The sequence below is a fragment of the Bufo gargarizans genome, chromosome 7, assembly GCF_014858855.1.
Source record: "Bufo gargarizans isolate SCDJY-AF-19 chromosome 7, ASM1485885v1, whole genome shotgun sequence".
NCBI lineage: Eukaryota > Metazoa > Chordata > Amphibia > Anura > Bufonidae > Bufo > Bufo gargarizans.
In genome coordinates this window covers 200,017,200-200,044,571 of record NC_058086.1, presented here as the reverse complement: position 1 = coordinate 200,044,571, position 27,372 = coordinate 200,017,200, and the positions used below count along the sequence as shown (strand labels likewise).

General features: G+C 45.3%; 1 protein-coding gene across 1 annotated transcript in view; it reads right to left on the bottom strand.

Moving 5' to 3' along the window:
• The window catches only part of LOC122943808 (choline transporter-like protein 1), a 119,845-nt gene that overhangs the window by 81,459 nt on the left and 11,014 nt on the right, over nt 1–27,372 (bottom strand). Inside the window, exon 2 of the mRNA XM_044301854.1 lies at nt 20,513–20,602. Coding sequence (XP_044157789.1) covers nt 20,513–20,602 — 90 coding nt within the window. The remainder of the gene's footprint in view (nt 1–20,512; nt 20,603–27,372) is intronic.

Here is a 27,372-nt window from a genome sequence, read left to right as displayed (position 1 = left end):
GCAAAACTGATCCGTGTTGGACCGCTTGTGAGAGCCCTGAACGGATCTCACAGACGGAAAGCCAAAACGCCAGTGTGAAAATAGCCTAACATGAGGACTTCGTAGGAAATTTTACTTTGCATGGCAAAGAATGAAATCTGCACTGAAAGTCCACAACAGTTGACATGTTGTGGATTTTAAAATTCACACCACAGGTCAATTTATGCAAGGAATACTTTCGCGCTGTGTAGAGGAGATTTTGATAATCTCATTAACTTTGCTGGTGCTGTATTACTCTGTAGATTTGCCGCAGAAAAATCTGCACATAATATAACTTTCTCCTCTTCCTTCCCTTCCTCTGGTAAAGACTGTATTAGATGTTGCAATCACACTGAGGAGGAGATCGCTGTATGTAATAGCTGCAGTCTCCTCTGCTGACAGGCAGGCGAAGGAAGGAACGCTTCCTTCTCGATAATAGTCTGCCTCATCATACCCTTTACAACTGAACATAAACTTGTACTTGTCAGTGTACTTTTACTTTGTACAACCAGTAGTCTACTGATAGCAGTTGATAGTGGTATTACTTATCTATGGTTTGTTTGACTTAGCGATAGAGAGAGTGCCGTAAATGTCTACCCTCTCACCTAAGTAAATATAAATCGAAAAATCAATGCATGCATGCTTGGCTGAACAGCTCCAGTGGAAAGGCGGGTTTATACCGCACAATGTCACAGCCGCTTCCTTCCCGACAGTCGGCTGCTCGTTCAGTGTAGTACACCGCTGCATTTACATGCAGCAATCTCCTTCACTGTATGAGGCCAAGGGATTGCTATTGTGATCCCTTGTACCTGTACCTGTCCAGAAATGGATGATCGATGTGCCTGAATTTTGCTCGTTCATCGGGTTATCGACAGCACATTTAGATGGGCAGATTTTGGGAACAATGCTACAATGTATAGTAAAGAATGAACTAAAAAATGTACATGCCGAGTCAATGACAACTGATTAAAGGGAACCCGTCGGCACCAAAATGGATCATAACCAACTAGCAGTACCTTAAAGCTGTTAACATCCGGCTTCAAATGATGTGCTTGTGTAAGATGTCTGAGGCGCATGATCGCTGTAAAACAACTTTTATTCCTCCGCAGGTCGTCTGCAAATGAGGCTTCCTTGCTTCGAGTCTATGTAAGCACGTCCCATCTTTTGTTAGATTAACAGCCTGCAGTGCGGCTGGGATGGCACAAGTCTCGCGTATGCGCAGTGCGCCGCTGAAACCCTGCTAACAGCAGCAGCCGGAGACAAGATCGCGCCTTACCAAGGAGCATGTGCGAGACTTATGCGATCCCGGCCACACTGCAGGCTGTCAATCTAACAAAAGTGGAGACGGTACGGTGATGGGGGGGGGTACTTACCTTGACTCAAAGCAAGGAAGCTCACGCAAGATTTTATCTGTAAGGGCGTTTCTTAGGCGGAGCTGAGGAGCTTGACTCAGAAAATATGACTCTTCTCTGGTCAAGCTTGTAAGATATAACTCTTTTCTGTTAATTAGCATAAAAGGCAGGAAAGCTTTATAGGACGATAAAATAGGACAGGTTAGTCCTGAGAAGATTATGGATCGATCGCTGGGAACTATCAGGGTAAACAAGCATTAAGGTACATTTGGTTTTATATGTCAGAACATGGTGACAGGTTCCCTTTAATCTTTAAAGTAAATCATCTCAAACTCTACGCTTTACACAAATCTGGTTGACGTAACATGTTACAGTACAGCGTCTTACAGAGAAAGCATCTATTTTCGCTTTACTAGTAAAAGCCAGATAATTAAAAATTTTTCCCTATTTTTATTTGTATCTTTATTCTGATTGTAGATGGCTTGGACATGCTCTGTGAGGTATGCAGGGGTCATTGTGCAGGGAGGGGTAGGAGGTGAGCTGAATCCACCATCTATTCTTACATAGTTACATCCATCAAGTTCAGCCATGGAATGGGAGAGAATATGGATGAAGGAAAAAGGTATGGCTAAACGGAAAAAGAAAACTGAACCATTTTGCTCTAAAAATGTATCTTTCTGACCGCAACTGCTGACCTACCCGGATAAGCATTCAAAACAAGAATTCTATGGTGATGTGTGCTGGCGTGGCACGTGACCACTGATTAGCTAGTAGTGGTGACGTGCAGAGAGTTGGCATATAACACTTCCAGCCAGGCTAGGACAGGAAGCAGTGGGGACCAGACCAATTTTATTAATTTTTCTAAATCATGCACCATCTCTGGCCGGCCTCAATTTTTTTTCAGTGTCTCTGACAGCCCAGGACAGGAAGTTGAAAACATGGAGTGGCTTCAAATAATTACATCCAGAAAAACCATTTACCTACCGGTATACAGACGTGGACAAAATTGTTGGTACCCTTTGGTCAATGAAAGAAAAAGTCACAATGGTCACAGAAATAACTTTAATCTGACAAAAGTAATAATAAATTAAAATTCTATAAATGTTAACCAATGAAAGTCAGACATTGTTTTTCAACCATGCTTCAACAGAATTATGTAAAAAAATAAACTCATGAAACAGGCATGGACAAAAATGATGGTACCCCTAGAAAACACAGAACATAATGTGACCAAAGGGACATGTTAATTCAAGGTGTGTCCACTAATTAGCATCACAGGTGTCTACAACCTTGTAATCAGCCATTGGGCCTATATATATGGCTCCAGGTAATCACTGTGTTGTTTGGTGATATGGTGTGTACCACACTCGACATGGACCAGAGGAAGCAAAGGAAAGAGCTGTCTCAAGAGATCAGAAAGAAAATTATAGACAAGCATGTTAAAGGTAAAGGCTATAAGACCATCTCCAAGCAACTAGATGTTCCTGTGAGTACAGTTGCACATATTATTCATAAGTTTAAGATCCATGGGACTGTAGCCAACCTCCCTGGACGTGGCCGCAGGAGGAAAATTGATGACAAATCTAAGAGACGGATAATCCGAATGGTAACAAAAGAGCCTAGAAAGACTTCTAAAGAGATTCAAGGTGAACTTCATGCTCAAGGAACATCAGTGTCAGATCGCACCATCCGTCGTTGTTTGAGCCAAAGTGGACTACATGGGAGACGACCAAGGAGGACACCATTGTTGAAAACGAATCATAAAAAAGCAAGACTGGAATATGCCAAACTACATGTTGACAAGCCACAAAGCTTCTGGGAGAATGTCCTGTGGACAGATGAGACAAAAATCGAAGTTTTTGCCAAGGCACATCAGCTGTATGTTCACAGACGAAAAAATGAAGCATATCAAGAAAAGAACACTGTCCCTACTGTGAAACATGGAGGAGGCTCTGTTATGTTCTGGGGCTGCTTTGCTGCGTCTGGCACAGGGTGTCTTGAATCTGTGCAGGGTACAATGAAATCTCAAGACTATCAAGGAATTCTAGAGAGAAATGTACTAGCCAGTGTCAGAAAGCTTGGTCTCAGTCGCAGGTCATGGGTCTTGCAACAGGACAATGACCCAAAACACACCGCTAAAAACACCCAAGAATGGCTAAGAGGAAAAAATTGGACTATTCTAAAGTGGCCTTCTATGAGCCCTGACCTCAATCCTATTGAGCATCTTTGGAAGGAGCTGAAACATGCAGTCTGGAAAAGGCACCCTTCAAACCGGACACAACTGGAGCAGTTTGCTCATGAGGAGTGGGCCAAAATACCTGCTGAGAGGTGCAGATGTCTCATTGACAGTTACAGGAAGCGTTTGATTGCAGTGATTGCCTCAAAAGGTTGCGCAACAAAATATTAAGTTAGGGGTACCATCATTTTTGTCCATGCCTGTTTCATGAGTTTATTTTTTTACATAATTCTGTTGAAGCATGGTTGAAAAACAATGTCTGACTTTCATTGGTTAACATTTATAGAATTTTAATTTATTATTACTTTTGTCAGATTAAAGTTATTTCTGTGACCATTGTGACTTTTTCTTTCATTGACCAAAGGGTACCAACAATTTTGTCCACGTCTGTATATACTCAACTACCTCTGGCAGTTAAATAGAGATGAATGAGGCAACATAGCGCATGCAACCTGGTGCTCTGTTCATTTTTTTATTTTTTTGGAAAGGGGGGGGGGGGGGGGGGGGGGGGGGGGGGGGGTCTAGTAATTAACTTGAAATAACTGGAATACACCATAAAAAATAAAAAAAGTCACACGATTGTGACCAATTAGGAAGCAACACAATTTATTAACAAAAAATATAACTTAGAGGAGTTGTCTCACTACAGAAACCCCCTATAATTTGTCACCTTGCCTGAAATTAATCTTCTTGCATACAGTTTAGACACAACAAAAACGCACTCAATATTAGATTTCCACCAACCAGTCAACGCGGCACTCACTGTTTGAGCTAGCAGTCTACGGTTATGTCCACTGGCTGTGCAGTCATAAGGAGGAAATACATGCCTGTCCTCTGCTGCGTTTCATCCTCTAATATGGTGTGTACAGTACGTTCATTATAGCACGTACCAAGTTCTGTGGTATGATGTCCTGTACAAAACCGCCTATGGTGGAAGGTAGTGCATGTTCCAATAACAAAATTGTGCTCTAGGCAAAAAGCTATCCTGCTCTCTACAGAGGAGGGCCAGGAATCCTGAAACATTGCTGTCTGAATAGTGATTATAAATAAGCCTTTTATATTGGCCCCTGCAGCATTAGAGGTTATGACCCTGAAGAAGCAGAATTACAGGTGAAATTTTGGGTGATGGAGGCTTAGTTCAGAAAGGACAAGTCTCTTGATGATCTGTCCTCAGGACACGGCCACTACATAGTGGACAGAGCTTTCTGCTTCAGGCTCCGACCACTGTTTTGGTGCAGAAACCAGGTGATTGGTGGCGGCGCTGGGTGTCGGACCCCCACTAATATCTGAGAATAGGTCATCAATATCTAGAGATTGGATCAGATCAGAAAGTGAAGGCTGTTCTTGGTTGATCTGTATATGGTTTCCTGTTGAAGCGAAAAAATTATATTTATTGATTTTGGAGAGATCGCACGCTTTTTCTTGTTTGCTGTACCCGACTGGACAGACTCAGCACTACTTGCTCTTTAAAAAATATAGAAAGCAGGCCATTCTACTCAGGGTTGGCCTAAAGGGGTGCCCACACCTCATCTTAGTGTCCTTTTACATGGGCTGATAAACTACCCACAACCAGCGCCAGATGATCAGCAAGTCAATTGGCGCTTGTTTACTTTCATTTCATGTTTCAGTTATCGTGAGGCATATGTACAAATGGTTATTCATGTGATCACTAGTTTCCCCTCCTCTCATACAATTAACCCTGTTACACTGACAGAAGTGCTGCCTACAAACGAGAATTTAAAGACCTGATCAATAACAAGAGAGCCTTTTATCATTAGGCATGTTTACAATAATCAAGAACATACTTTCATATCGCCAATCCTCCGAACAATAATAGTCCAATGTGAAAGTGTCAAGGCCCTTCCAGTGCCCTCCCCACACCCTGCTATCCACCTGTGAAAACTCTCCCTAACCTATGTATAACTAGTAATACAGTAATACTAGTAATAACCAAAAAAAAAAAGATCTTTTGTCCACAAACTATCTTTCTTTGAATGAGGGATCTTGTGTCAATTTCAAACATGGTTGACCCCCTTTCAGGGGATGATGATACATATATATCTTTGGTCGGCTAAAACAATGGTTGGTCGCTCAATTTCACTTGACAAGTAATTGATCAACTTTTGCCGATGTGCAGGGCAGATGTACTTACCTGTAATATAGCAGTCCTGGTCTCCTCGATGCATGATTATCTTTCATCTGCCAAAATGATCAGAGCAGAGAACGGACAAGCCTCTCCCCCTGCATCACTCCCCTGCCACTGCTGAGTGTTGGAAGCTGAAGATTTGTACCCATTAAGATTCACTAGACTAGTGTTTCTCAATATGCGCCAAGCATATATTTTATTAAAGGTAAGATACAAAATTGGTGCCATTTAATCTAAAGCATGCACTAGTTCTACTTAAATATCCAAAATCAATATATAAAAAAAGACTTCTAAGACCAAGAGTGGCAAAGAACTGCAGAAAACAGCTCCACAGCTTGGTATTAGGTGACTGCTTGACAGCGGTTCTCCTCATAGGCTCACATTGGACTGCTCAATTTGGAGTCCTCACACACATGAATTTCGCATTAGCGTTCTTCCACCGTTAAAGGGGTTGTCCGGGTTCAGAGCTGAACCCGGACATACCCTTATTTTCACCCCGGCAGCCCCCCTGATGTTGGCATCGGAGCATCTGGTGCTCTGATGCGCTCCCTTGCCCCGCGCTAGATTGTGCAGGGCACAGGCTCTTTTGTTTTCAATAACACACTGCCGTTGACGTCAGTGGGGTTACTGGCAGGCCCATGGAGAGCCCGGTACGTCACCGGAGCTCCAAAAAAATGCCTTTGCTCTGCAAAGGAGAGCATCGGAGCATGAACTGCTCCGATGCTCAAGTCAGGGGAGCTGCAGGGGTGAAAATGGAGGCATGTCCGGGTTCAGCTCTGAACCCGGGTAACCCCTTTCACATAACATCAGACAAATTGCATGTGTTTTGGGGGCACCTGTGCCTTTTGCGGCTGTTTGATGTGGCTTTTTTAGTGGTTATTTTTTGAAAATTGTGTTTATCTTCTGGCTTTTTTTTTTTTTTTTACCCTATAGCAGGCATGTCCAAACTGCGGCCCTCCAGCTGTTGCAAAACTACAACTCCCAGCATGCCTGGATAGCTTACAGCTATTAGGGCATGCTGGGAGTTGTAGTTTTGCAACAGCTGGAGGGCCGTAGTTTGGACATGCCTGCCCTATAGTGAAAAAGATGTAAAAATGCCTGGGGAAAAAACTGCAGAACATGCTGCATAAAAAAAAAAAAAAGTGAAAGATATAAAAACAGCACCTAATTAACAAAAAAGGCCTAGAGCAAAAAAACATAAATGAAGATCCATTTGCAATATCCAGTCCCCATAGCTCTGTGTGCTTTTATTGTGTCAAAAACCCCATTTGATACATATGCAAATTAACCTGAGATGAGTCCTGTCCCTGACTCATCTCACATACAGGACTCATCTCAGGTTAATTTGCATATGTATTAAATAGTTTTTTTGACACAATAAAAGCACACAGAGCTATGGGGACTGGGTATTGCAGATGTGCTAGCGGCCATCTAGAAACCCATGTCCTCAGCTCTATACCCAAAATCCCGGTGACAGGTTCCCTTTAAGGCTTTGTTCACCTCTCAGAGGTTCCGGCACAGAGCAGCCTGCTGCATCTCACAGGATTGGGCACTGCTGGATCTTCTACTTCACTGCTGGATGCCCATTGACTGCAATGTAATCCAGCCAATTCCCGTCGTAAATGCCAGGTTTCGGCCTGACAAAAAGCTGTTGCATGCAATGATATTTTTGCCCGTCCAACAGCCACCATTTGTGCCGGATGTCCAAAACGGAGATGTGAACGCAGCCTTCACTTTAGTGATATTTATGATCATATTTCAACGTTTTGCCCCCACAGTAAGGCTGCGGAAATTACAGAAAGCTTCCACTTGTCCATTGTCAATCGCTTTATACATTTTTCAATCACTAGCCCTTTGCCAAGAAGCTGCTGCTTATTGCTGGAGTCCAGAGAGGGAAAACAACGTTGTCTCTGTCTTGCCGCCATTTCACAGCATGCTGGAAACAGACTCCTTTGTAGTAGCGAGCAAATGATAATCTCCCACAGATCACTTCTTACACACTCTCCTTCAAGTAATCCTATAAATGTGTCACAATGGCAAGGAATTTCCAATTCTTCTTAGGAATAGATATAAAGCAGTCCTTGAAAAACTTTGCAGCTAAAGCAAAAAAAGTTTTCCCCAAGCTGTCAAGCCTGCACATTGTCAGCGCCTGGGGTCCAGACAATCTGCAATTCTAAGCCCAATCTTAACACTCTGAAGCGTCCTCTGATGACACTTAATATTCTGATTGCGTTGCTGCAAAATGAAGAGCCATGCTGCTTGTAAGTACGTTAATTTGCTATTGATCTGCAGCCCATCTCAAATCTACGAAATGTGTTATTTCAGTCTGAATGTCTGTATCATTGTCTTTGGCAGCAGGAAACGTAAAGTCTAACACACTGCTCTGCATGCAGACGAATATGATAATTTATCAGTGACATCAAGTATGGATTATAAAGAGTGTATAGAGACTATAGATTATATGGGTCTTTTCTTGATGTATCCCTTTATTGGATGTAATGCATCAACAAAGTAGTATGAAAAAACATACAAGTGCCATGGAAATATAACATTTTGGAAAAATGAATCAAGCCAGCAAAGGAAGCAAAGGTTTCGCTTATATTGTACCTTTCCCTTCCTTCTTTCAAGCTATAAAAATTGATAATATATATATTATATATACACAGTGGATATAAAAAGTCTACACACCCCTGATAAAATGTCAGGTTTCTGTGATGTAAAGATAAATCACTTTTTCCACCTTTAATGTGACCTATAAACTGTACAACTCAATTGAAAAACAAACTGAAATCTTGTAGGTAGAGGGAAGAAAAAATATAAAAATAAAATAATATGGTTGCATAAGTGTGCACACCCTTAAACTAATACTTTGTTAAAGCACCTTTTGATTTTATTACAGCACTCAGTCTTTTTGGGTAGGAGTCTATCAGCATGGTTGTAGTGTAGATTGCTATTATTTTCCCTTATAATCATGTTATAAGGGAAAATAATACATTCTGAATACAGAATGTATAGTAAAATAGGGCTGGAGGGGTTAAAATAAATAAATAATTCAACTCACCTTAATCCACTTGTTCGCACAGCCGGCATCTCTTCTGTCTTGTTCTGTGAGGAATAGGACCTTTAATGATGTCACTACGCTCATCACATGATCCATCGCCATGGTAAAGGATCATGTGATGGACCATGTGATGAATACAGAAGATGAATCCCGATCGTCTCCTAGCAACCGTGCGTGAAAATCTCACTGCATCCGCACTTGCTTGCAGATGCTTGCTATTTTCACACAACCCCATTCATTTCTATGGGGCCTGCATTACGTAAAAAACGCACAAAGTGGAGCATGCTGCGATTTTCACGCAACGCACAAGTGATGCGTGAAAATCACAGCTCATGTGCACAGCCCCACAGAAATGAATGGGTCAGGATTCAGTGCGGGTGCAATACGTTCACCTCACGCATTGCACCCGCGTGGAATACTCGCCCGTGTGAAAGGGACCTTAGAGTGGCTGCCTGGGTAAAGAAGGGGATATGTCCAAGTTTAGCTCAGTCTGAACCCAGACAACCCCCTTTAAGGTATATTTCTTTTCTGAGGAGTTTTGACCAGTCAGAACACAGACAAGTTCCAGCATTTTACAAGGAAATCCCGGCAACCGTGTCTTTTACTTTATTCTTTAGACATAGGCATCACAGATATCCAGCATATATCAGGACGCATTTCGGCACAAAGCCTTTCTCAGCAGATACAAAATCAGGTATACAAATCACGTGATGGCCAGTTTGCAGTGTTTGGGCTACCATCTTAATTCACACGTCCGGTGATGCACACCTCGAGACATTAACATCAGAGAAAGTTCATAAATGTACAATTTCATAGTCTCTATTAAGACCGTTAGGATGTATCGTATCCAATATGTGAAAACATTAGGCCTCCCTGCGTAGTAAAAGTCCACATCGCCTCCCCTTCTTAGTCTTTATTTTCTCCAATACCTTATATTTGGTTGTCTATATATATGTATATAGATTTGTATACCTGACTTTGTATCTGCCGAAAAAGGCTTTGTGCCGAAACGCTTCCTGATATGCGCTGGATATCTGTGATGCCGATGACTAAAGAATAAAGCAAAATACCTTTAAGCAAGACACGGTTTGCGGGATTTCCTTGTATATTTCATGTGGACCTCGCTCCTTCCCGCGGCAACGTGACCATCGATCGAGTGCTGACTGGATTATACCTTATCAAGTTCCAGCATTTGGCTGGCCTGCATTCAAACAGCCAAATTATGGGTTTCAGAAATGTAATCAGTGAACATGGACATACCTGGAGTTCTTTTTAATAATAATAATAATAAAAAAATCTTACAGTACTATGCCTGATATTTAATGCTTCTTCTGAGATTCAGGGATGCAGTGCTGCCATTTTATATCATACACAGGCAAACATTTCAGTGAAGTGAATGAGGATTCTGAAATCCTTATATTGTGATTTCCCTCATTAACCTTTAGGGATATATGAAAACTGCAGGGGGAAAGCTGCGGTGAAAACTTATCAGGAACAACCAGCCTTACCAACACTGGACAACATCAATGGCTTACTGATCTTCCCTTCAAATGAAAGCCACCCCTGGCTGCTGGGAATCTGCTTCTCAATCCTGTCTTCCAGCACAGTGCTCTTTTGCAGATCACATCCATTAATACCTCAGCAGCACTACCGAGACACAATTCACACGGACCTGCTCATCTTTTTCTAGGTTTATTGGCGCTGCTTATTTCAGTCACTGTCAGTTAGTCATGAAAGAAAAATAGCAAAAAAAGAAGGCAGAGGAGAATTCTATCAAGAAACTAACAAAAGTCTGGTATAACCGGAAATATTTCCTTCATCTATCGTTACAAATAAAAAAAAATGCAGTAGCAGTAGCAAAAGGTCAAATATAAAGTGCATACTTTTTTGGATTTAATCCTTTAGGTGTTCCACAAGAAGTAAAGGAAAAATGGAGATGGAATTTCAAAATTTCACTTTTTTGGCAGATTTTCCATTTTAATCCATTTTTTTCTTTAACACATCGAGGGCTGAGAGTCAAAGAAAACTCAATTTCTCGTGCTTTTTTCCATTGGGGGACACAGACCATGGGTATAGCTTAGAGGTATTAGTAGGAGGGACACTATGCAAATGAAAGAGCTCCTCGGGCTATACCCCCAGACTCCACCAGGAGGAACTCAGTCTTTGCTTAGTGTCTGGTGAAGGAGGTTGACACTCTCTGATTCTACTCCTTTTTGTTATTTTTATTCTAGATGGGGACACAGGTCGGCATGGCGCCTTCCTGGTCCCCCGTGGAGTGCCCGCCGCCGTCTTTGGGACGTTGCCTGGCTGCCTCCATTTCCCCCCAAGAAGATAAGTGGATCCGGGCTCGACCTGTTAGCTCCGGCATCCCACCAGCTGCTGGGACGCCTGCTGCCTACCCTCCTCCAGAGCACTGTTCTCCTGGATTGGAGTCAGAAGTCTGAAGAGGCGCATCCCTGCTGGTCTGGACATCGAGGGAGCATGCTGAGCAGATAAGTGTTGCCCAATCCCTCCCCCTCCCTCTGTGTCTATTTGTCTGTGGCTACCTGGGTGAACTTGAAGAAGGATCCTGATGGGGCACTTTCTTCATTTTGGCACTGGAGTACTGGCATCTCTTCCCCCTTAAACTGTGGGCTTCAGCGCTTCTCTCGTCGGGCCTTGGCTGCTGCGCTCCCTCAGCGCCCGCCGGCAGGCCGCTCCTCCACGTGGTGTTTGTTTAAATCACGCGCGCGCTTATTTCCGCGCGCGTGCGCTTATTTTCGCGCATATTTTCGCGCGTGCGCTTTTTTTCGCGCATATTTTCGCGCGTGCGCTTTTTTTCGCGCATATTTTCGCGTGCGCGCTTATTTTTTGCGCGCTTTTTTCGCGCCATAATGACGCGTTCGGGGAGGCGGAGCCTCGGCATGCCGCTCTGACTCTCCTTACACCGGAGACTCTGTTTGCTCATGGCCGTGCAGCTCCTCATCACTCTACTCCGTTTTGTGCCAGGCAAGCTGTTAGCTCAGTGGTACTGCTGCTGCTGCCCCATGTCCAGGCTTTCTGAGTTCAAAGCCCCTTTCAGCCTTCAAAAATTGTTTATATTATTCTAGATGGGGACACAGGTCGGCATGGCGCCTTCCTGGTCCCCCGTGGAATGCCCGCTGCCGTCCTTGGACGCTGCCTGGCTGCCTCCATTGCCCCCCAAAGAAGACAAGTGGATCCGGGCTCGACCTGCAGCTCCGGTATCCCACCAGCTACTGGGTCTCCTGCTGCCACCCTCCACCAGAACACTGCACTCCTGGACAAGGAGTCAGAAGCCTGATGAGGTGCATCCCTGCTGGTCCTGGAGTCGAGGGAGAAGTTCTGCAGGAGAAGTTCTGCAGGAGCAGATAAGTATTACCTGCATCCCTGCCTTACCCCCCTCCTCCACCCCTCCTCCACGTCCCTGGGGGCCTGCGGTCCCCGCTTGGGCATCTGCCATGTCCAGCGCGGCCGCTAAATTGGTCTTAGTCGCCAAGGCAACCATGTCCTTTAATCCTGTGGCGCTAACGACTCCATCTCTCTCAGTGGTCCCCACAGTGGGTGACTGACTACGAAGAGGCAGCGTGAGCGGCAGCATCCCACCTCGGATGTCTCCGTCTCTCCACCCCCCTCACCTCGCCGGTGGCACTTGCGGACTGCTCTTCCCCCTCCCTAGGGAGAGTAATCCGAAGGAGAATTATCCGGCTCGGACGAGCCAGGTCCTTTTTGGACTATAGGGCATTTTCAAATCCTGTGACGCCAACCACCTCTCTAAGTGGTTTTCCACAGAAGACGCCCGACTACTAACAGGGAGCGTGAGCAGCAGCATCCCTCCTCGGATGGCTCTGGCTCTCCCCCCCCCCCCCCCTCGTCTAGAGGCGCGTTCGGGCGACTCTCCCCTCCCTTAGGGAGCGCAAGTCTGAAGGAGAATTTCCGGCTCTGATTAGGTCATGGAGCGGGACCCCTCGCCTAAGCTCTCCACCAGGGTGGCTGACTTAGTGGTGACTGTCCGAGACACCTTTATTCTCCAAGGGGATTCTCCTCCTTCCACTGGTCAGGAGTTCCCCCTTTTTCCGTCCAGGCAGTCGGAGACTACCATGTTCCCGGTCCATGAGGGATTTTTCCGCGGTCATGTCCAGGGCCTGGGGTGGTCTTAATAAGGTTCTCGACCACCCAGCGCATGAATATACTTTCCTTTCCCTGCTGACGGCGAGGAGAGGTGTCTCCTCCCCCTAAGGTGGATCCTCCGGTGGCCGGATTAGCCAATTATGTGGCCCTTCCTGTCTTAGTCAGTTCCTCTTTCCAGGATGCTGTAGACAGACGCATAGACTCTCTTCCAGGTCCTTTTTTCGCTGGCAGCGCGTCCCTGTGACCTACCTTTCACTCAGCAGGGGTAGCCAGTGCTCTCTCGGTGTGGTTACAACACCACCACCAGGAACTGGCGGTACGAGATGCGGCTACTAACACACTGGAGTTGGTTCTCCAGATGTCTCAGGCTTCTAAGATTCTTTGCGAAGCTTCTAGGGACATTGTTTCCCTCTTTGCCCGCAGGTTGGCCATCTCTGTCACTCAGCGCGAAGAGATTTGATTGAAGGTGTGGGATGCTGACGCCTCCACCAAGCGTTCCCTTGCTAATCTCCCCTTTGGGGTTTCCAGACCTTATGGGGATCAGCTGGACGAGTTCATCTCTGCATGCCTTTTGCCGTTTCTCATCTGGTAGGCCGTCGCCTGCTTCCTCCGCCGGGGGTCTCAGGTCGCCCGCAAAGAGCCCTTCCTTTGCACCAGCCTTCCCGGCACTAGAGGGCCCAGTCAGCCCGCCCTGCTGCTCCTAGGCCTATCACATGTCCCGATTGCGGAATCCCACCATCGATTCCTGCGCTTCGCCATTATGGGTCGACACTGTCAGTTTGTCGCCCTTCCTTCGGGTTGGCGACCACCCCGCGGGTCCTTGCCACGGTCCTGGACCGCTCATGGCGCTTCTTCGTACCAGGGGCATTCCTTTGCTGCCCTATCGGGACGATATCCGGATAGAGGCCCCCCTCTCTACCGCAGACCACGGACAGCGTCCGGATCACTGTTCAGACCCTGGAACGGTTCGGCTGGCTGGTAACTTTCCCAAACTCCTGCCTCTTCCCGTCCCAGAGGCTCTCCTTCCGGAGGGTGATTTTGGACACCTCGGCTGCCTAAGTATTCTACCAGCCTTCAAGTCCTCCCAGGTCCAGGGGGCAGTGTCGCATCTGCTGCGCTCCCCGTGCCTCTCCATTCGGGAATACTTGCAGGTCCTGGGTCTTATGGTAGCCTCTTTCGAGGCCTTCCATATGCCCAGTTTCACACTCGCCTGGCGCAACAGGAGATCCTTTACCTTTCAGCGGGTTCGGGCAGCTCTCCCTTGGTGGCTGTTCCCAAAGAACCTGAGGTCGGGGAGTTCCTTTCTCGCATTCTCCTGGACGATCGCCGCCACCGATGCCAGCATCCTGGGTTGGGGGGGGGCGTTTTCCAGTCTCGCACGGTTCAAGGAATTTGGTCGGCGGCAGAGTCTCGCCTTCCAATCAACTTTCTGGAACTGAGGGCGATTTTTTCCGCTCTCTCTCTCCTATTGGACCTCTCTCCTTGCGGGCCTCCCAGTGCGGGTTCAAACGGGCAATGCCGCGGCCGTGGCCTATATCGACCATCAGGGCGGGACCCGCAGCCGGATGGTGATGCAGGAGGTGAAGAGAATTCTGACGTGGGCGGAGACGCACGTTCCGGTGTTGTCAGCAGTTTGCATTCCAGGAGTGGACAACTGGACAGCGGACTTTCTAAGCCACAACACGGTGGATCCAAGCGGGTGGTCTCTGCATCCAGAAGGGTTCGAGGAAATCTGCCACAGATGGGACCGTCCGGATGTGGACTTAATGGCGTCCGGGTTCAACAACAAGATCCCAGTGGTCCTGGCTCGCGCCCGAGATCCGGAGGCGTACGGATGGATGCGCAGGTGTCTCCGTGGCAGGACTTCAGCCTCCTCTGTTTTCCTCTCCTACCAAAGGGTCTACGCCAGTTCGAGGCGGAAGGGACTCCGACCGTTCTCATCACCCCAGAGTGGCCTCGCCGCGCGTGGTTTTTTCGGACGTGGCTCGGTTGCTGGCGGACGCCCCATGGCCTCTTCCCGACGGACAGGACCTACTGTCTCAGGGCCCGTTCTTCCACCGGAATTTGCGGTCTCTTCGTTTACCGGCGTGACTGTTGAAACCGCCATCCTGATAAAGATGGGGTTCTCGGATTCAGTGGTTAGGACCATGATCAGTCCGGGGAAGTCTTCTTCCTCCCGGATTTACTATCGTACCTGGATGGCCTTCCTATCCTTTTTTGAGGGTTCGGGGTTCCCTCCCCTTCGGTTTTCCATCTTGATGGTACTGTCTTTTCTTCAGTCTGGGCTTGTGCAGGGACTGTCGCTTAGTTCCCTGTAAGGTCAGGTTTCGGCGCGGGCCGTCAGAGGTCCCTTGCTCTTAAGGGTCCGGTGGTGACCTTTCTTCGGGGGTGGCGCATTCGGTTCCCCGTATGTTCCCCCTTTGTCTCCTTGGGATCTCAATTTGGTTCTGCGCGCTCTGCAGTCGGCCCCCTTCGAGCCTTTGAGGAGGGTCTCTCTGACTGTTCTCATCTGGACTTCCTTGTGACCATAGCTTCTGATACAGCTACATAGCGTAGTGATTAAAGTTCTGGGCTATTATGCAGTGGCTGTGAGTTCACGTCCCATCACGAGCTTTTAAGTCAGACTGGTGTCGGAGCTGGCCGCTCTTTCCTGTCAGGAGCCTTTCTGGTTTTCCACCAGGATTAAGTTGTGCTCCGTCCAGTCCCCTTCTTTTTGCCCAGGGTGGTCTCTCCCTTCCGCCTTGATGAGGATCTTGTCCTGCCTTCCTTTTGTCCTTCTCCGGCTAACCCCAAGGAATGCACTCTGCATTCCCTGGATGTTGTACGGGTCCTGGAGGTGTGTCTCGCGGCTACTGCTTCCGTCCGCCGTTCTTGGCGCTCTGGATCTGCTTGGCTATTTCCGCGGCTTGTCACGCTTGTGGTGGAGTTCCCCCGGCTAGAATTGCCGTTCTCTCCATTGGGGCGGAGGGGGCTTCCTGGGCAAGACGCAGTCGTGCCTCTGCGTCTCAGCTGTGTACGGCGGCCACCTGGTCGTCCTTGCATACCTTTGCAAATTTTTGTCAGTTGCATTCACTGGCTTCGGCTGATGCGGCTTTGGCCGCAGGGTTTTGCAGGCTGTGGTTCCTGTTTGACCGTTGGGGCGTTCCTCCTGGCGGTGCTGGTATTTTTTCCCACCCCATGGACTGCTTTTGGACGTCCCATGGTCTGTGTCCCCCAATGGAAAACAGCACGAGAAAAGGAGATTTTTGTGAAACTCACCTGTAAAATCTTTTTCTCGTCTTTTCCATTGGGGGACACAGCTCCCACCCATTATTCCTGTTGCAGGAGGGGTCTTTAGTTCAGTTTTTCTGTTTCTGGTTGGACCTTATGGCTTGGTCCGATGGTTTCCATGATTTTTTTCTTGCTCCTTCTCCTACTGCTTGTGCAACGCCTGAGTTCCTCCTGGTGGAGTCTGGGGGTATAGCCCGAGGAGGAGGAGCTCTTTCATTTGCATAGTGTCCCTCCTACTAATACCTCTAAGCTATACCCATGGTCTGTGTCCCCCAATGGAAAAGACGAGAAAAAGATTTTACAGGTGAGTTTCACAAAAATCTCCTTATTTATTACCCTGATTCTGCAGTTTACAGAAACACCCCACATGTGGTCGTAAACTGATGTAATGGCACACGGCAGGGCGCAGAAGAAAAGAAGCGCCATATGGTTTTTGGCAGGCAGATTTTGCTGGACTGGTTTTTAAATGCCATGTCCCATTTGAAGCCCCCCTGATGCACCCTTTCAGTAAAAACTCCCAAAAAGAGACCCCATTTTGGAAACTAGGGGATAGATTAAACTTTTACACAATAATAGCATTTTTTGAAGAGAAAAAAAAAAAAAAAAAATAATAATAAATAAATATATATATATATATATATATATATATATAAATCCAGAAAAAGGACGGCACTCCGGTCTTGAAAAGGTAAAAGTGGTTTTAATCAACCTTGCGGTACAACGTTTCGGCTCCAATACTGAGCCTTTCTCAAGCACGAGGTCAAGGTGCTTGAGAAAGGCTCAGTATTGGAGCCGAAACGTTGTACCGCAAGGTTGATTAAAACCACTTTTACCTTTTCAAGACCGGAGTGCCGTCCTTTTTCTGGATTCATTGATTGGGGTAAGGAGTCGATTCCCCTGGAACGTGCACCCTATTTTTTCCTTTATAGCAGTCAGTGCCGCCATTTTTCATATCTATATATATATATATATATATATATTTTTTAGTGTCTCCATTGTCTGAGAGCCATAAAATTTTTTATTTTTTGACAGATTGTCTTAGGTAGAGTCTCATTTTTTGCGGGATGAGGTGACGGTTTGATTGGTACTATTTTGGGGGCATATGCCTTTTTGATCGCTTGGTGTTGCAATTTTTGTGATGTAAGGTGACAAAAAAAGAAATATGGCTTTTTTTGGCACTTTATTATAATTTTTTTTACGGTGTTCAGCTGAGGGGTTAGGTCATGTGATATTTTTTATAGAGCCGGCTGTTACAGACGCGGTGATACCTAATGTGTGTTTTTTTCCTTTTTTTTTTTTTTATTATAAAATCCGGAGAAAGGGGCACTTGCGTTTTTCCGGATCCGGCGTGTACCTCCGGCAAGTGGAGTACACGCCGGATCCGGACAACGCAAGTGTGAAAGAGGCCTAAAGAGGCAAGGTTCAGTTTACTATATCTTAGGCTGTATAGCAACCAGTTATATGAGCTAGGTTTGTTTTAACGCTAAGTATCTAAACTTTAAAACAAGACCAGGAGTTCTGTGCAGCTCCCACTTCGTCTCTCTAGTTCTGGCTGTATGTCCGGCAGTATGGCAGCTAGCACCACATTCCTAGTCACACTGCAAGGACATATGATACATATCTTTAGTAGGCAAAGGTTTAAGAACCTGAGCAAGAAAGCATTAGATACTACTCTGGATTGTGAGGTTGCCATCACCTATTATGAATATGTGTGATGTTGATTTAACTTTGTTAGGTCTCCACGCAATAAATGAAACCTGTCAGATTTTTTATTTTATTAAGTACCGGTAGTTGGTCACATTTCTGTAGGACAACCTACTCTATACTGACTAATGGCTCATGCCCACGAATGTAAGGGCTACATGTCCGTGCTGTGGCCCGCGATGCACGGGCACAGACCATAGGGAAGCCGCATGTGGATCGCTGACCCATTGACTTGAATGGGGGCCGCCATCTGCATCGCAAAAAAGTAGTGCATGCCCTACTTTTTTGCGGTGCAGAGGCACAGCCAGAAACACCACGGAAGCACTCCGTAGTGCTTCCGTGGGGTTCTGATCCGTGCCTCCATTCCGCATCTCCGTAATTGAGGATCCATTCAAGTGAATGGGTTTGCGATCCAGGAAGAGAAATGCACACGACCGATGCCCGTGTATTGCGGACCTGCTGTATGCGTATGCATGAGCCCTAACTCAAAACAATTGCAGTCACTTTCTCAGCATAGTTTACAATGTCAAAGGTGTAAAACATCTTGTGAAACAGGCATAGGATTATTTTACAGCTTGTACAACATTTGGTTTGCAGCCATTCAAGATTAGCTTTTTGTGGCTGTCAAAACATGTTAACATGCCAACTTCCAAATGAAAGAAATATCAGAAAAAAAAGCTACTTATTTGTCTTCTGAGCAGAACATAAAAGCTCTGCATGCTGGCCTACAGTACGTAGTTGGCATTCTAGTTATAACTTCATGATCACTACAAAAATCCACATAAATACATATAGCATGGGCTGATTGTTCTTTCATGGCCTTCTAGAAACAAAACTACGCAATGAACTAGAAGACAAGGGGTATATGGTCATTTCATGTCCAATTTGGATGGGTGAGGAAATAATACAATAAAGAAAGCCAAATAATCAAGTACCTGAGGAATCAGACAAATCACAAAACTAGCACTAATAATAATAATAATAATTAGGGAGAAAATAAAATTATAGTGCCTATTAGCCCATTATTTCAGTGCAGCACCAATTTTCAGCATCACTGGATACCAAACAAAAAGGGGTTTTCAGCCCTTATAAAAATACAGAAAAGTACCTATATATGTCTAAATGCTCACAAGGCGTTATCACCAATGATCAGAAGTAATAATTTTTTTTACTTCCATTATGTTGCCCAGCTATTTACAGCACCTTTGTTTTGATGCTGTCAGGGCTTCAAGAGAGTAGTATTACCATTGTGAGGGGCGACAGTTCGCATGATTCCTCTCCCCCTCACAGACATTGCCTCGATTTACAGCTGCCTGCATGCCTCTATATTGCAATCTGTAACGTCGAGCTATATGAGTACTGCCCTTCTGCTCTGCTCTCCTACTCAAAAAGGACACTGCATGATCTGCTGCCTAGAGTGAGAAACATGATGCTCAGGAAGAAGCAGGAACATTCAGGGGAGCAGTGGAGTAATAGACTAGGATATGTGACTTCCAATACTACAGGAATGGGAGACAGGGAAGATAACCACATGTTTGGAGTATAGCAGGCCTAACAAGTGAGACTGACTTAAAAAGGGATCTACGTTACAGACATTAAAGGAGTTGTCTCACTTCAGCAAATGGCATGTACACCCACGAAAAAGTAGCCCCCCTCCAATATATCGAAATCAAACTGCCTAATAGTAACTCTGTCTTAGTTGTTCATAGCAGCCAATCAGAGCTCAGCTTTCATTTTTTCATTGCCCTGTAGAAACTGAAAGCTGAGCTCTGATTGGTTGCTATGGGCAACTAAGACTGATTTATTATTCAGTTTGATAAAAGTGGCCTATTGTGTCAGAAAGATAGTGTTCTCCCTGGAACAGCGAATAGTGATTGTGGAGGCTATGTGCGAAGCAGCTGGACATTGCAGAGCTGCTCCCAGTAAAGTGAATGGGAGCAGAACTACAGTGGACAGGGCTGTGTAGTTTCTGTGCCAGAGCTACTCACTTGCCATAGGTGCAGGGTGTCAGACCTCCGCAGATCAGATATTGGTGGTCTAACTATAGTAAAAATCCATGAATATAAAAATCCTGGAGAACGCCTTTAATGGTTCACATTTCCTCTACTACACCACAGAGTACCGTATAGCACACATTAAACACTTGACTTTTTTCTGCCTATATTGGACAACAATGAAAAAAATCGATCTGTAGGACGGATGCAGAATTTGAGTACAGACTCACAATAAAATAAACAGAGCTCACATGCTGCAGACTAAATACCAAAACAGCTTTGGAGCAAAAAAGTTGGTCACTCCACTATAGATGTCATGAAATCCCCAAACACCATGTTTTCCACTGAGCGTGCAGCCCCTGCATAGGGCACTGGCACAATATCAATCAAGTAGAAGCATCTACGTTTCTCAGAATCCCCAGGAAAGTTCCATCTTAAATGCCCAAGTCTATATGCAGTGGACAGTTGGGGACAGAAATAACTGACCAAAAATGTGATTTTGATTTTAGGATGATTTACTTGAGATTAGTAGTGTGTTAACAGTTGAAATGACAATGATAAAGAATAGATACAGACAGGCGACAGAGGCATTTATCTACTCACCATCCCAACACAGAAAAGGGTAAACAGCAGGAGCCACGGAATATCAGTGCAACTGTGCTCCTCCAACGGCCTCCAATCCCGCTTCGAGCTCTGAAAGCAAAGACATAAAAGCTACATAACTTCTTCATAAAACCATCGTCAGCATATAAAAAGTGCTATTTTACTACAGGCTCCGCACTGTAAGGGCAGCCGATTCCACATTTTTCGTTTAATATTTTCAGTTGTTTTATTTGGTATGGTGCTTATATTAGAAGGTGCGGGAATTCAGCAGCAGACGGGGCCAGCGGGAGGAGGAGAGCGCTCGCTGGCCCTGTCTATCAATAGGAGATGGGGCGTGTCTAGAAGCGGCAGATGCAGCGGCTACCAGCAAGTACACGCCCAACTTGCTGGTAGTGAAGAAATTTGCATATGATAAAAGTATGGTTTTTACAAGAAATAAGCCACAGACAAAAAGGTAGGACATGTATGATTGCACTCAGCTGACATTAGCAAATAGCTACATCTGACAGGCTACACTGTACCACAATTATAGGGCCTTGTATCACGGAGATGTGTCTCCTTGGCTGCAGGCACAGGCATTGCTGGAGTGCACTGCCATGATTTCATTACGTAAAACCAGGACATGAGCAGTTTGGTAAAGCAGGTTTTATGAGGCTAGCAGTCCACAATCAGATTTTCTTTTCTTAAAGTGTAACTGCCATTCTGTTTTTTTTTTGTGTACTGTATAGGGGCAGTGATACTGACCATTTTTGTAACATACTTTAATTACTGAAATCACACATTACTATTAGAAAAATAACTGTAAAGTGGCCCATTTTGAGCCTTAGCAAGGCTCCTCTGTCTTCTGTTTACATAACTGTGAAGACTTGATAAGGACTGGGTTATGTAAACAGAAGACAGAGGAGCATTCCTAAGTCTCAAAATGGGCCACTTTACAGCTATTTTTCTAATAGAAATGTGCAATTTCAGTAATTAAGTATGTTACAAAAATGGTCAGTATCACTGCCCCTATACATTACACAAATAAAAACAGAATGGCAGTTACACTTTAAAGAGTGCCTGTCACAATGAACATGGCGTTTAGCCCCTTCGACCTCGGAGGTTTTTTTGACGTTGCGTTTTCCTTCCCTGCCTTCCCAGAGCCATAACTTTTTAATTTTTCTATTCACAAACTCGTATGAGGGCTTGTTTTTTGCAGGACAAGTTGTCCTTTCCAAGGCCACCATTTAATATTGCATAGAACGTAGTTGGAAAAAAATTCCAAAAGGTTGTAGAATTGGTGAAAAAAAAAATGCAATTCCGACACAGTTTTATGTTTTTTTTTTTTTACAGTGTTCATTATGCGGTAAAATTGACTTGTGATCTTCATTCTCCAGGTCAGTAAGAATCCGGCGATACCACATATGTATACTTTTCCTTGCGTTAAAAAAAATGTTGGGGGGGGGGGGGGGGAATTGGAAAATAGGAAGATTTTTGCTCTCATTTACTGACCCCCTATATCTTTTTTGTAGTTATTTGTGCAGAGCTGTATGAGGGATAATTTTTTACTGGGCAATCTGTACTTTTCATTGATACCATTCTGGGACGTGTAAAACGTTTTGATCACTCTTTCTTAAAAAAAATTTGCGGAAAGAGATGGGACCCAAAAAAAAAAAAAAAAAAAAAAAAAAAAAAAAAAAAAAAGAACTAATCAGCCATTTTTACCCTTTTTTCATTTTGCCGTTTTCCGTATGGGATTAAAACATCTTTATTTTGATAGTACAAGCGTTTTCGCACGTGGTGATATCTATTATGTGTATTGTTTTTATTTATTACCGTATTTTTCGCCCCATAAGATGCACTCCCCCCCCCCCCAAAATAGGGGAAAAAATGCTTGTCTTATGAGGCGAATGCAGACATTTTTACATCGCAGGCTGCGATGTATATGCGAGCGTGGAGGGACTGGGAGGAGGAACTGGGGGCCGGTAATTGCAGCGGGGCGGTGCAGTTACTGTAGTTCGGCCCCGCCGCTCCAGTGCTGCACTATACAAATATAAAATGTCTCATTCAATTAAAAGTGATTAAACATGCCCCCCCACTTTTAATATTACCGTACACCCTAACAGCTTTTGTAGAATGCAGGCAGGCTGGGCGAGCGTCAGCGTAACTCCCTGATGTCACGTGCCTGCGCCACCTACTTTATGAATGAAGCAGGCGGCGCAGGCAAGTGACGTCAGTGAGTGACGCGCCGGCCGTCAGGCCTGCCTGCATTGTACAGAAGCTGTTAGGATGTACGGTAATATTAGGAGTGAGGGGGCATGTTTAATCACTTTTAATTGAATGAGACATTTTATATTTGTATACTGCAGCACTGGAGCGACGGGGAAATCTGTGGATGGCACAGTTATGGGGTGGGGGGGTCTGTGGATGGCACATATATAATAGTGCGTCATCCCCAGATCCCCCGACAACAGCGCGTCATCCCCAGATCCCCCGACAACAGCGCGTCATCCCCAGATCCCCCGACAACAGCGCGTCATCCCCAGATCCCCCGACAACAGCGCGTCATCCCCAGATCCCCCGACAACAGCGCGTCATCCCCAGATCCCCCGACAACAGCGCGTCATCCCCAGATCCCCCGACAACAGCGCGTCATCCCCAGATCCCCCGACAACAGCGCGTCATCCCCAGATCCCCCGACAACAGCGCGTCATCCCCAGATCCCCCGACAACAGCGCGTCATCCCCAGATCCCCCCACAACAGCGCGTCATCCCCAGATCCCCCCACAACAGCGTGTCATCCCCAGATCCCCCCATAACAGCGTCATCCCCAGATCCCCCCATAACAGTGTCCTTCACAGATCCCCCCCCCCCCCCCCGTGCCATCCACAGATCCCCAGTAATAGTGCCATCCACAGACCACCATCAGTTCCAAACCCACCAAAAGCACACCTTTTGGTTAAAAATATTTTTTTTTTCTTATTTTCCTCCCCAAAAACCTAGGTGCGTCTTATGGGCCGGTGCGTCTTATAGGGCGAAAAATACGGGTATTTTATTTCCCATAGGGAACTATAACAAGCAATCATTAGATTGCTATTGTCATAGACTCCAATGCACTAGCATTGGAGTCTATGATGATTTTACTACTTTCCTGTGGAGCCCTACTACAGACCAGGGCTCCATAGGAAAGACCGTGTAGCAGCCTCCTATCATTCACTATGACAGGGGCCGCCACACATAAGCTTCAGCACCTCCCATTGCTGCACGGAGAGCCAGAGCATCACTGAGGGGTTAAATGTCCGCAATCGGCATTACCACCAGTTGCAGACATTAGCCACAGGTGTTTGCTGTAAGAGGAGCGGGCACCATCTTTAAAGATCCAACATGTGATGTTATGGTATGTCACATGTTAGGAAAAGGTTAAGCTACAGGCGCATGTTATAAAGCAGAATAAGCTGGGAGATTGATCTATAGTTTTATAGGAAAAGTTTCAGTAAAACTTGTAATTTACTCGTTTATTTCTTGCTAATTCCGGACTTTGAAGTCCAGGAGGAGGTCCAATCAGTGACTGACAGCCTTCCCTCTATGACTGTGTATACAGAGATAGCTGTCAGTCACTGACTGAAGACAAGGAGGAGGTCCTATCAGTGACTGACAGCCTGCCCTCTATGACTGTGTATACAGAGGTAGCTGTCAGTCACTGACTGAAGACAAGGAGACAGACCTATCAGTGACTGACAGCCTTCCCTCTATGGCTGTGTATACAGAGATAGCTGTCAGTCACTGATAGGACCGTCTACTGGACTTAAATGTGAATGGGAGCTCCTGAATCACCCAGACAAATGATGATGTCGGGGAGAGAAGGATTGGGTAAACTGAATTTTGGCACCCGATCCATTTGTTCTCTTCAGAGATAAGTTGCCATCAAAAATGTCCACTCTCTCGGCTAACTTGCTTGGCCAAAACCAAATGGGTAAGTGGGAATTGGGAGAGAGTTAGAATAGACCGCTGTCTACTTAATGTATATGACCAGCTACAGTGAGGACTCCTGAGCACTGTAACATGCTTTGCAAGCTGAGCAATACTACATTTGGATATACAGCGGGAGACAAACTGTACAATTTACCACCAATTTTTTTTTTTTCACAGCCCTTACAGGAGAAATCTGTATGTACAGCAAGGAGAATGATTTTATGCGTGCCTGTAATTTTGAAATGCTGTAAATGTCATTCATGTGTATGTCTCTAAAGCTCTGCAGAAGTTTATGGAGCTACAAAAATAATTGCTGCCAATCTATTTTCATATCTGTTGGCTGGCTAAAGAGCTTTCTCAGCAAATACTGCTTAAAGGCATTCCCTGGGAATTAAGAAAATGAAAATACTTAGATTTTACTTAATTATAAATACAGTAAAGTCCTATGTACCCTTCATTCGTTATAATGACTTGTTTTGTCTAATAGGAGAAATAAAATGGCCGCCGTCCTATTAGTGCACACAAAACATGTACTAATCAAACAGGAGGACAAGTTTCTTCACAACACTGAGCTAAAGAGCTGCCTCGTCCTCCTCTCTGCTCTGCTTGCCAGGGATTATGATCCTGAATACAGTTGATAAGATCGAGGAGACATGAAGTACAGAGGAGGGACAGGACAGACTGTGGTAATGGAGACTACATACAAGTGCTGCTGCTCATTAGCCACATCCCCTCCTCTCTTTACTTCATGTCTCCTCATGAACTCCATTGCTATAGAGATTCAGCTGAAGATCTTATTAGTTTTCAGGATCATAATCCCTGACAAGTAGAGCAGAGAGGAGGATGAGGCAGCTCTTTGGTTCATTGCACTGAAGTAACTTGTTCTCCTGTGTGATTAGGACTGGTTTTGTGTGCACTAATAGGACAGCGGCCATTTTATTTCTCCTGATGATTGCTCCCCCAACAAAACAAGCCAATATGACTAATGAAAGGTACTTGGGGATATATTTATAATAAAGTGATATTTTGTTTTATTTTCTTATTTCCTGGAGAACCCTTTTAAGTCATAAGGGTCTACTAAAAATGTGTGAGCAGTTTACTGAATGCATCGGAAAATCTCCAGACATCATGCTAAATAGACCTGTAGGCCTCCCATTCATTTGATGGAGGCCCTTCTGGGCGGTACACGTCAAGCTTGCAATTTTCTTTCTGGATGCAATGGTGCAACCCTATGCCATCCCATCTAAATCTGTAATGGATGTCACTGCCTCTGTTTAACAGATCGGTCAGGACTTAATCCCAGTAAATATATATACCGTATAAATGCAGTGTGAAAAGACCCTTAAACACTGCATTTATCTTTAAGTAACACATAACACCACGACCAGAAAATATATTAATTACTGTACATATTACAGTGCAGCAGTCTCCTACATGAGTCAGCTATGCATCAAGCTCTCCTCTCAAAGCATGTAAAAATATAAGGCTTTGCCAGGAAACCAGCCAGAGTGATAACGAGAAAGAAATAAACACTTTAGCACTGTAAGAGATTCCCTTAGGCCTGGTTCACACTTGAACGTATTTGATACGCGTGTTTTTGGGGTGTATTAGGCTACTTTCACACTAGTGTTCGATCGGATCCGTTCTGAACGGATCCGCTCATATTAATGCAGACGGAGGCTCTGTTCAGAACGGCTCCGTCTGCATTATAACTTAGAAAAATTTTCTAAGTGTGAAAGTAGCCTGAGCGGATCCGTTCAGACTTTACATTCAGGCGTTCAGGTGTCCGCTCACTGAGCGGAGCGGAGGCTGAGCGCTGGCAGGCGGATGCATTCTCAGTGGATCCGCTTCCACTGAGAATGCATTAGGGCCAGACGGCTGCGTTCAGGGCCGCTTGTGAGCCCCTTCAAACGGAGCTCACGAGCGGACACCTGAACGCAGGTGTGAAAGGAGCCCAACAGCGCGTTTTTGGAAATAGGAAACGCGCGTCGTACGCACGTTCTTGCGATTGACCACAGAGGCGTCCAATAAAGTCTATGGGCGTGAACACGCGACAATACAACCCAAAGAAGCTGCTGTACTTCTTTGGGCGTAGGCACTGTAAAACGTGCAGGTGAGAACCATGCCCATAGGGAAGCATGGGTTTTTGCCTGTTGAGCGTTTTACAGCGCGTAGGAATGCACTGTAAAATGCTCAGGTGTGAACCCAGGCCTTAAGGACTCAGCCCTATTTCACCTTAAGGACTTGGCCATTTTTTGCAAATCTGACCAGTGTCCCTTTAAGTGCTGATAACTTTAAAACACTGACTTGTCCAGGCCATTCTGAGATTGTTTTTTCGTCACATATTGTACTTCATGACACTGGTAAAATGAAGTAAAAAAAAATATTTTTTTTGCATAAAAAAATACCAAATTTACCCAAAATTTGGACAAATTTGCTAATTTCAAAGTTTCAGTTTCTCTACTTCTGTAATACATAGTACTACCCCCAAAAATTGTGATGACTTTACATTCCCCATATGTCTACTTCATGTTTGAAATATTTTGGGAATGATATTTTATTTTTTGGGGATGTTACAAGGCTTAGGGCTCTTTCACACTTGCGTTCTTTTCTTCCGGCATAGAGTTCCGTCGTCGGGGCTCTATGCCGGAAGAATCCTGATCAGGATTATCTCAATGGATTCTGAATGGAGAGAAATCCGTTCAGGATGCATCAGGATGTCTTCAGTTCAGGACCGGAACGTTTTTTGGCCGGAGAAAATACCGCAGCATGCTGCGCTTTTTGCTCTGGCCAAAAATTCTGAACACTTGCCGCAAGGCCGGATCCGGATTAATGCCCTTTGAAAGGCATTAATACGGATCCGGCCTTAAGCTAAACGTCGTTTCGGCGCATTGCCGGATCCGACGTTT